The 10751-nt window shown below is 34.9% G+C and overlaps 1 protein-coding gene across 3 annotated transcripts in view; it reads right to left on the bottom strand.

Moving 5' to 3' along the window:
- Positions 1 to 600: 600 nt before the first annotated feature.
- The window catches only part of LOC106472654 (mucin-5AC-like), a 34920-nt gene continuing 24769 nt past the window's right edge, over positions 601 to 10751 (bottom strand). For 2 of the 3 annotated variants that reach the window (XM_022401212.1, XM_022401214.1), the window contains 3 exons: positions 8307 to 8619; positions 7423 to 7503; positions 601 to 6671 (listed from right to left, as the gene is read on the bottom strand). In XM_022401212.1, coding sequence (XP_022256920.1) covers positions 2184 to 6671; positions 7423 to 7503; positions 8307 to 8619 — 4882 coding nt within the window. In that variant the 3' untranslated portion in view covers positions 601 to 2183. The remainder of the gene's footprint in view (positions 6672 to 7422; positions 7504 to 8306; positions 8620 to 10751) is intronic. The other variant, XM_022401213.1, reaches the window with a different exon arrangement.

The raw sequence follows: 10751 nt of genomic DNA, 5'->3' as shown, positions 1-10751 counted from the left end.
TAAGTATTCCCAATAACTAATCATGAGGTTCCCTGTGCATTTTACATCGATAATGATCGATTTCATCCACTTTGTTTACACTGAGTGTTGTGACAGACAAAACCATAAAATTACTTGATATGATACAGTATGTGGAATCCACCAACATTGAACAGCATAAAAACAAGTCAGTAACTCAAGGGTTAAATTGTACTTCCTAATTTTCTGTGTCAGAAAACAAATAGGAAAGAAGAGCTAAAATATTGAATCTTCGTACAAATTGGGAATAAATTTAAATGAAGGTTTTAACAATTATTCATATGAATTTGCATTATTACAAATCACTTTGAAAACGAATTTAACAACCAAAACGTACTCTTCAACAACGTCCTTTCAGAATTTTTTTTTTTAAATACAAACAATTTTATTACCTCATATATTACAGTAACAACAGAGTGAAAAGAAAACTCGCACACAAATAATAATGAGTTGGAAGCAACATTAAGAGTGGAAGTTGTTATTATCACATATTATGACATCACAATCATGATTATTCTTTATCAATATTTCAACAGAATCATTCTCTATAATATAAGACAAATAAATGAGAGAGATAAGACGTACAAGGTAAAAAAAAAAGACTTTATGGTAACAGAACTGTACATACAGAAAAGACACTCCCAGTAGATAAAACAAACTACATACACTTATGCTAAAATACTAGCATAAAGCTTTTGTAGACATTAATTTTGTATAACAAAAATTTGCTTCAGTCACACTTTTACAGTTCTTTTTCTCATTTATTGTATCTGGTTTGACCTTACCATTACTCAATGAAACTCTAAAACTTCGTTTATATCTAGCTCCATTGTTAAGCATCATCCATAAAACCATTATAAGTCACATGCAGAATTTTTAACCCCAATCCAATTAATATTTTCTTGACTTAACAACTAGTTAAATGTTGAAACATCATGATGTATGTGACAAAACTGTCTTCAATTCCAATTTTGTGTTTAAAACTACCAGTCTCAGAAACTTGAAATGCTGGAGTACCCATTCAAGAATAACCAAACTTTTTTGTGTTATGGTGACAACAAAAATTAAAATTTCCCATATAAAGAATGGCAACAAAATTAAAATTCACCTTTGGAGTATAACATGAAAGTTAGTTTGTCAAGCGATAATAATTACATTTAAAATTAGAAACCTGGTGTTACCCATTTTGGTACTTGTTACCATTTTTCTATGTAAATGAAAACATTCACAGACAACTTCTTAATTACTTATATGTTGGCCACTCAAGCACATGTTCATAGGCATTTTCTTCAGCTTATTACAGAAGTTTTAAGAACAAGGTTTCATTAAAAGACACCTAGATCTATAATAACAGACTGTGAAGTAGCATACCATGAGTTGAAATTAGTTAAGTATTTCTTTGACTTAAAAAACACAAGTATGGATTTCAAATACTTGGTCTTAGAAACTAATGGATGATTTTTATCTGTAATTTAATTAATATACATATATATAACAAATGGATAGATACGATTATTAATATACAGCTTAGAAATCTGAGAAATTTGAACTTTGACAACATTCAGGAATTAACTTCCTTCAAAACTCATAAGTATACACACTTACGCACAACAAAAACCTACATTAAACAAATTCCACTCAGTTCACAAGCAAAAAGTTTTAGTAAACACAATAAACAATTTTAGCTAAACAGATTAACATGTAACACACTTTAGTGACACCTACAGTGTGGTAGGCCTTTTGCAAGCTTCACGATATAACTGAGAAAAAAAAAATTGTCTTGATTAATGAACCCCTTTAACACTGTTATACTGATCTCCAATGGTCTTGATGGGTGAAGGACAAGACAACACAGAAAGGGATGACAGTTGTGGTACATCAGCTGTCCTGTTCATTGTTATTGATTGGAAGATTTCTGTTTGTGGATCACTATATTTGATTTTTGTGTCATTAACAGTTTGTGATTTTTTAAGAAAATAATCATCATTTACACAAGGATTTCTACTTTGCATCTGCATAATTTGAGAGAGACTACTGTTTACGTATGGTTTACAAGCTTGTAAGGAACCTTGTTCTCTGCTCTTTACATAGGATAAGTGGGTTTTCTTGGTTACATGTGGTGTGTGGACTAGTAAGATATCTTGACTGTTAACATCCAGTATGGTTTATTTATTTATGTCATCTAAATGTGCTGTGTAGTTGTGCATATAGCCTTCGTATGGACTGTTTAGAAATAATGAGTTGGTGTGTAAAAGGAATTTATCTGGTCTGTTCACATGGGGTTTATAAGCAGCTTGAGGAGTTTTATTATTTGTATGTGGCATACACACCTGTGTGAAAACTTCATCTTTACTCTTTAACTGTGGTTTACAGTTGTGCATGGGACCTTGTTTTCTACTCTTTACATGTGATGTAGAGGTTTGCAGGGGACCTTGTTCTCTACTCTTTACATGTGATGTAGGAAATTCCAGGGGACCTTGTACTCTGCTCTTTACATGTGATGTAGAGGTTTGCAGGGGACCTTGTTCTCTACTCTTTACATGTGATGTAGGAGATTCCAGGGGACCTTGTACTCTACTCTTTCCATGTGATGTAGGGGATTGCAGGAGACTTTGTTCTATTCCTTTTACATGTGATGTAGGAGATTGCAGGGGAACTTTAGCTATATTGTTTACATGTGATGTATGGGTTTGTAGGAGACATTTAGCTATGCTGTTCACATGTGATTTATGGGCTTGTGATGGACTTTTAGCTATGCTGCTTACATGTGATGTATGGGCTTCTAATGGACCTTTAGCTATGCTTTTTGCATGTAATGTATAAGATTGTAAAGGACCTTTAGCTATACTGTTCACATGTGATGTATGAGCTTGTAAGGGACCTTTAGCTATACTGTTCACATATGATTTATGGGCTTGAAAAGGACCTTTAGATATACTGTTCTCATGTGATGTATGGGCTTGAAAAGGACCTTTAGCTATACTGTTCACATATGATGTATAGGATTGTAATGGATATTTAGCTATACTGTTCACGTGTGATGTATGAGCTTGTACGAGACATTTAGCTATGCTGTTCGCATGTGATGAATGGGATTGTAAGGGACCTTCAGCATGTGATGTATGGGCTTGTAATGGACCTTTAGCTATGCTATTTACATGTGATGTATGGGCTTGTAAGAGATCTTTAGCTATACTGTTCACTTGTGATGTATGGGATTGTACGGGACCTTCAGCTATACTGTTTACTTGTGGTGTGTGTGATTGTAAGGGACGTTTAGTTATACTGTTCACATATGATTTATGGGCTTGAAAAGGACCTTTAGTTATACTGTTCACATGTGATGTATGGGATTGTAATGGACATTTAGCTATACTGTTCACATGTGATGTATGGGATTGTAATGGATATTTAGCTATACTGTTTACTTGTGATGTATGAGATTGTAAGGGACCTTTAGCTATGCTATTTACATGTGATGTATGGGCTTGTAAGAGATCTTTAGTTATACTGTTCACATGTGATGAATTGGATTGTAAGGGACCTTCAGCTATATTGTTTACATGTGATGTATGGGCTTGTAATGGACCTTTAGCTATGCTATTTACATATGATTTATGGGCTTGAAAAGGACCTTTAGTTATACTGTTCACATGTGATGTATGAGATTGTAAGGGACCTTTAGCTATACTGTTCACATATGATTTATGGGCTTGAAAAGCACCTTTAGTTATACTGTTCACATGTGATGTATGGGATTGCAAGGGACCTTCAGCTATACTCTTTACTTGTGATGTATGGGATTGCAGGAAACCTTGTTCTTTACTCTTCACACCTGTTATTTGGGCAGCATGTAAGAGGCATTTCTCTTGCTTGTTTACATGTTGTAAATGAGCTTGTATGAGACCCTTTTCTGTATTGTTTACATGAGGTATGTAGGCTTGTAAGGAAGCTATTTCTTGACTGTTTTCATGTTGTGTATGGGTTTGTAGGGGACATTTAAACCTACTGTATTCATGTTGTATATAGGCTTTTAGGGGTACTTTTGGTCCACCTTTTAGGTATGGTATGTAGTTTCTATTGGACCAAACATCAGAATGGTGACTATTCATGTAAACACATGGTGACTGTGTTTTCTTTGATGAAGGTGAGAACAATTGAGGCTCATCAGGTTTCTTTGCCTTCACTGTGAGGTCCAAACAATCTTCGTGCTCAGCAGAAAATATTACCACTTTTGGAATTTCAGGATTTTTCTGTGTGTTTAGATGATTTGTCTTCATGCTGAGATCCAAAGCCTGGTAGTTTTCAGCACAAAGACTTGTAGTTGGAGTCTTGGAGGATCCTGCGTGGTCAGAGTTTACTGGAGATAAAAAAGCTTGGGTTGCTGATGATACACGATTCTTTGTTGTCAGATTAGCATAATACCCATTGTGGTCTGTTACTATTGGCTTGCAAGAGTCATACTGATGATATGAAGTAGATGGGGAAATCGTATTGTAATGCTGAACATACAGTGATAATGGTCTTTCATTCAAGGCCATTACGGTGCATTCATTGACCTTCTGCATAGCCTTGGAATTTCTGTTCAGGTTCAAATAGCCTGTGCAAGCAAGAGCTTCAGTAGTTATACTTCTTGCTTGGTGTGTCTTGATAGTACAAGAAGGTCTTCTGATGCTTATTTGGTTTGAAGCTGAGAGTGAGGAAGAAGATTGTATTGTAGAAGCTAAACATCTATGTAATACCATGGAAGATTCTTCTGTAGGAGCTAATGATAATGAAATTAAATTTCCTATTGTAGAAACTGAAGATAATGATATGGAAGATCCTACTGAAAGAGTTAAAGGTACTGACATGGAAGATTCTATTGTAGGAATTGAGGATACTGACATGAGAGAGTCTACTGTAGAAGTTAAGGGTACTGACACAGAAGATTCTACTGTAGAAGGTGAGAATAAAGACATAGAACATCCTACTGTAGGAGCTGAGGGCACTGACACAGAAGATTCTGCTGTAGGAGCTGAGGATACTGCCATAGAACATTCTACTGTAGAAGGTGAGAATAAAGACATAGAACATTGTACTGTAGGAGCTGAGGGCACTGACACAGAAGATTCTGCTGTAGGAGCTGAGGATACTGCCATAGAACATTCTACTGTAGAAGGTGAGAATAAAGACATAGAACATTCTACTGTAAGAGCTGAGGGCACTGACACAGAAGATTCTGATGTAGGAGCTGAGGATACTGACATGGAAGATTCTACTGTAAGAGCTGAGGGTAGTGAAATGGAAGATTCTGCTCTAGGAGCTGAAAGTACTAACATGGAAGATTCGACTGTAGGTGTTGAGGATACTGATATGGAAGATTCTACTGTAGGAGCTGAGGATACTGATATGGAAGATTTTACTGTAGGAGCTGAGGGTACTGATATGGAAGATTCTACTGTAGGAACTGAGGATACTGACACAAAAGATTCTACTGTTGGAGTTGAGGATAATGACATTAAAGAATCAGTTGTAGAAAATATGGGTAAGGATCCTGAATACCCTCTTAAAGAAGATACAGTTAATGAGGCTGGAGGTTCTGTTGTAAAAGTTGAGGCTAATGAAACTGTTGATTCTGTTTTATCAGATGTAAGGAAAAAAAATGGTGGTATTGTAAAAGAATATGTTTCCAGAGACATTGGAGGCTCTGTTGCACAAGTTGACGACAATGGCATTGGAGAATTTACTATGGAATGTGATGTTAACGACTCCTGAAAGTTTGATGCTGAATTTATTGGTAATGAAGTGTCACTTGCTGATTTGAGTGTTTCTGGTAATGATGAGATTACATTTATAGGATGATATGACTTATTGAGATGTAAACAAACAGGAAACTTTCGTGAATTGGTTGTAGATATTGGTGAGTGTACACTGACAAAGTCTGGAAGTTGATGGGTAATATGTTTCTCTATATTATTGAAGGCCTCTAACTCATCATCAGGAGATGAATATTCTGACATAGGACAAATTTTCTGCAATTTAGATGATTTCACTTTCTCATTATGTTTAATAACAGAAGGGCATACAGGAGACTCCTTTTTATCAATCAGTTCCTCTCTATCTAGATGGTTATCTGAATTAGCTGTTGAAGTATGGGTAACAAAAACATTTTTGGATTTATTACAAACTGTAGAATCAGAGGTGGGACAGACAGTTGCTTTACAAAAAAAAAGTGGAGCCATAATGCTTGTTTTGCAAACTGATTTTAGTTCTTTTATGTCAGATTTCATGGAACTTTTGGTTTTCGCATGCTGGGTCAGTAATGCATTGTTATTACCAACAGCTGAAGTAGTCTCAAGGCTGATTGGTAATACAGTATTGCAAGGATACTTCGTGGATAATGGTTGTTTGTCCAAAATGTTCTCCACTGTATTCTTCATCTCATAAGGCAGATGTGAGGAGGACTGTTCAGGAACAGATTCGCTGTTATTATTCTCTTGCTCATCCAAGTGAATACTTGATAAACTAGAACCAGTTAGTTTCCGACTTTGTGAGAGGTTTAACCTGGTAAGTCTGTTAGTTTTACCATGTGAGAGTCCAGGCTTCACTAAGTCCTCGTAGTTCACTGAGCTGATGTTAGAGGTCACTCTTAATGAATTCTTCTGTTTATTCTGGAGTTGAGATAAAGTAAACGTTGCAGTTCGAAATTCCAAGCCAAACAAAACTGTTAATACGTTAGTGTAACAAAGTTACTGACAGTTAGATGTTAAAAGTAAAATAGAAATTATTCAATTGTTTCTGAAAAACTTAAAAGTATTTACAACCAAATTTCTGTCTGCTTGTTGTATGTGTTAACTAATTTCAACAAAGACAGATGTACAATATAACATGAAGCATCTTAGGAGAGAATTTGTCTTACTTAAAAACATCTTTGTTGGAAACTAATGATCTATTTTGGATAGTATAATGAACTTCTGTCATTTGCAGTAGTTTGAAAACAATGTTTCACACTGCTGATGCAGTTCAGTCCTGATGACGACCTGCATTATGAGTTTCGAACTTAGTTTCCAAACTATCAAAATGAACACAACTCATTTTGTTATCCAAAGAGAATTTGACTATATTTCTTAATAATCTTTCACTTCAACAATAATTATTTCATTATATACCAATCGAATTATATAAGATTACAATTTAACATTTTCCCATTTATCTATGACAGTAAGTACTCTTAAGGAAGGTTAGTTATTCATTAAAAAATACCTAAAATAATGGCCGTTTTAAAACATATAATATTGCAACTAGATGGAAATTATTCATTCTACTAAAAGTGCTTATAAAGAAACAAATAAAAATTACAAAGAGCAGGAAATACTTCTTTTGGTTATTATTTCCTATTTTTATATAAAAGATTATGCATACCAAGTTATAATCCAAAGTATGTTTTCTTCTCGTTTTATTACTTCCTCGGTCGTTTTTCATGTTTATGTTACTTCTCATATACTGAAAAAATAGCATTATACTTTAACTCGGAAGAAATTAAATACAATTTAAATCTTGAACAGAATTTGATTTTCACCTTTAAGGCAAATAATATAAAATACGTATCATAATATAAAAATCTATATTTTATTTTCAGTTGTTCCTGAATATCAAAAGTCTATTTTTGTTTGCTTCGAAAAGCCCTTCAAATATCTAGTCATTACTACAGAATGCTTAACACTTGGTAAAAGTGCGTTTGTTTGCTACAGTCTGACTTTTAAAATTACTGGATTCAACTTACTATACGAATAGCTAGGTGATCAGAAATCAGGGGCGAATTTAAGCCTAAATGCCTAGTCAGCTAAAAAAGAAAATGGGGCCCAGCGAGCTTTATTCATGCCAATACTATACCTCAAGGGAAAGCACATAATTTCAACAGATAGCTGAATAAAATGATAGACTTAATAAATAAAATGAAATAAAATACAGTTAAAGTAATCTATTTCTAAAAAAACATTATATGTATATGAAGGGGCCCGCCTAAAGAGTAGCCCGGTCAGATCCTCCCCCTTTCAGAAATGTGTGTAATTTGTAGAAAAAAATCAGCCATTCCAATTATTTCATACTTGCTAGTAGATTGTAACATCTGTGAATGTACAAGAAGTGTTCAGAAAGGAACAAAAGTGTATTTCCAATAAACCAAGTTTATCATATTATAACCAACAAATACATGTTACTTATGTGATGAATAAGGAAAGATAGCACAAGCTAACTTTACCTAGTAAACCCTAGCACAATCTACTATATTTTAAACAATTCCTTACTTTTTCTTGTGGTTCTTTTCTCTTCCTCCTTGATTCCCATTTTTTTTCTTGTTTCTCTAAATCACTGATCCGTGTATTGTACTGACGACACACCTCTGATTTACTACAGATATATGGAGCTTTTTTTCTAGTTCTACCTTGGTTTTTATGGGAAATTTCTGATGTGCATCTGCGTTTATTAAACATCACAGAATCTACTATTTCCTCTACTCTCTGGGCATTCCTACTTGGCATTATTTTCTTTTTTGTCCTCCTGAACAGAGTTGTTGTAAGTAGAAATTGGGTAATATTTTTTTCAAATGGAAGAAGCAGCCTGTAAAATTGTAAGTAACAAAATGCGGTATTAAATTTTGATCATTATCAACTCCCACTTAATAAGACTCTCAAATTTAGGAAACACTTCAAGTAACATAAATGATTTTACACAATCTTTGTAATTTATACTGATAAGTTTACGACCTTAGACTTAAGTTAAACGAAGATTTGTTTCACCCCTCTTTCTTTTGTTTATGCACTTTTATCAAGGACTGTAGTACGATGATTCTTTCAAAACATTAAGGGCTTGGTACGGCCTTGTGGTCAGAAGGCTCGACTTGCAATCTGAGGGTCGCGGGTTCGATTCCACGTCACCAAAAATGGTCGCCCTTTCAGATGTGGAGGCGTTATAATGTGACGGTCAATCCCAATATTCGTTGGTAAAATGGTAGCCCAAAATTTGGCGGTGGGTGTTGTTGACTAGCTGCCTTCCCTCTATGTCAGATACACACGACTGTTTCATTTAGATTTAATAACAGAGTTATGATTTACTTAGTTATAAAGTGTTAAATTTAGCATTTTTAGAAGCGATAATTTATCGCAGGTTTATTTACGTAACTGATTACGCATCATTTGTTGTGTAGATCAGTTGTTGTGAATTGACGCCATGTTACTCGAACCTTCTGAATTTTTCTCGTTGCATTAAGTGAGTATTGTTACATCATAACGTCTAGTAGTTTGTAGAAGGTTCTAGGCCTCAGTCGAGCAATATATATATATATAGGCAACCAATTAAGGAAGTTAAGTCAGTGGAAGTAAAAGTGAAGTTAGACTGCGTGGTTGTCAGTTTAGCCTCAATGGGGGATTCCAAAGTGGGTGTCACAGCTTGTATTGTAATGACAGAGTAGAGGAGTTTGATTTGGTTTGTTTCGAATTTCGCACAAAGCTACGCGAGGGCTATCTGCGACGAGTCAGTAGCTCCAGAGGTAACATCTTGCGAGACATGTATTCCAGAAGTAATGTGTGGCGAGATATTGACTCTTGGAAGCAACGTATGGCAAGACATTGACTCCAGAAATAATCGGGGAACAAGAAATTGGTTCCAAAAGTAAAAGAGGAGGAGTCATTCACTCCAGAAGTAATAGGTGACAAGACATGACAAAAGAAGTAATAGAAGACGAACCACTGATTCCCGAAGTGGAAGAAGACGAGATATTGATTCCAATAGATTTTAGGGTCTACAGAGTAATTAGGCTCACAGAAACACGACACTATCGTTACCAAAATGTTTTTGGAATACCAAAATTGGGTAAATAGAAAAGATAAGTATAGTGGTATAACTTGGTATCTTACTGTGAAATAAACATTAAAACACAAGCATAATGTCAAAATTTTTCACTAGTGTATAACAGCCGTATATACTTCAGTTTTACAGACTACTGGTAATACTGACAATGATGTATATCAGCCAATAAATTTTAGATTTACAGACCACTAGTAATATCGACAATTGTGTTTAACAGCCACTTACATCTCAGTCTTACAGACTACTAATAATCTTACTGTAATGGACGTAGCGTGTATATATGTATCTATCTACGCATGTGACCGACAAATTAAATATAATGCGGCGCCGCCCCCCAGTGGCACAGCGGTATGTCTGCAGACTTACAACGCTAGAAACCGGGTTTCGATACCCGTGGTGGGCAGAGCACAGATAGCCCTTGTGTAGCTTTGTGTATAATTAAAAAAACAAACAATAATGCGGCGCTATCTATTTAATGGTACCACAAACAAAAATCCATAACCAATTTCACACTTTGGGTATTCAAGATTCAGACAAATAGAAAAATATCTACGGTATGTGCAACAATTATTTATTTATGACAAAACAAAATTTTAAATAAAAGTACACAGCGTGGTCACAAGTAAATAGACACCACCTTTTCAGAAAAAATGAAATTTTTCAGTCATATTCACATGAATTGATATATTTATAATTTAAATAATATCTAGTAAATCTTCCTTTCACTTCGTGGAGTTCGTTTATCCTTTGGGGCATCGTGAGAATCATCTCGTCAATTTTAGATTGTGGGATTTTCGCCCACTCTTGCTTGAAAACTTGGAGTAGATCGCTCTTCGAAGTTGGTTTTTTTTTATGTTTCTTGACTTGCTGGTCGAGTATGGCCC

The sequence above is a fragment of the Limulus polyphemus genome, unplaced genomic scaffold (assembly GCF_000517525.1).
Source record: "Limulus polyphemus unplaced genomic scaffold, Limulus_polyphemus-2.1.2 Scaffold5494, whole genome shotgun sequence".
Lineage (NCBI taxonomy): Eukaryota > Metazoa > Arthropoda > Merostomata > Xiphosura > Limulidae > Limulus > Limulus polyphemus.
Note: the sequence above shows the minus strand (reverse complement) of the source record. Positions and strands in the feature narration are given on the sequence as shown.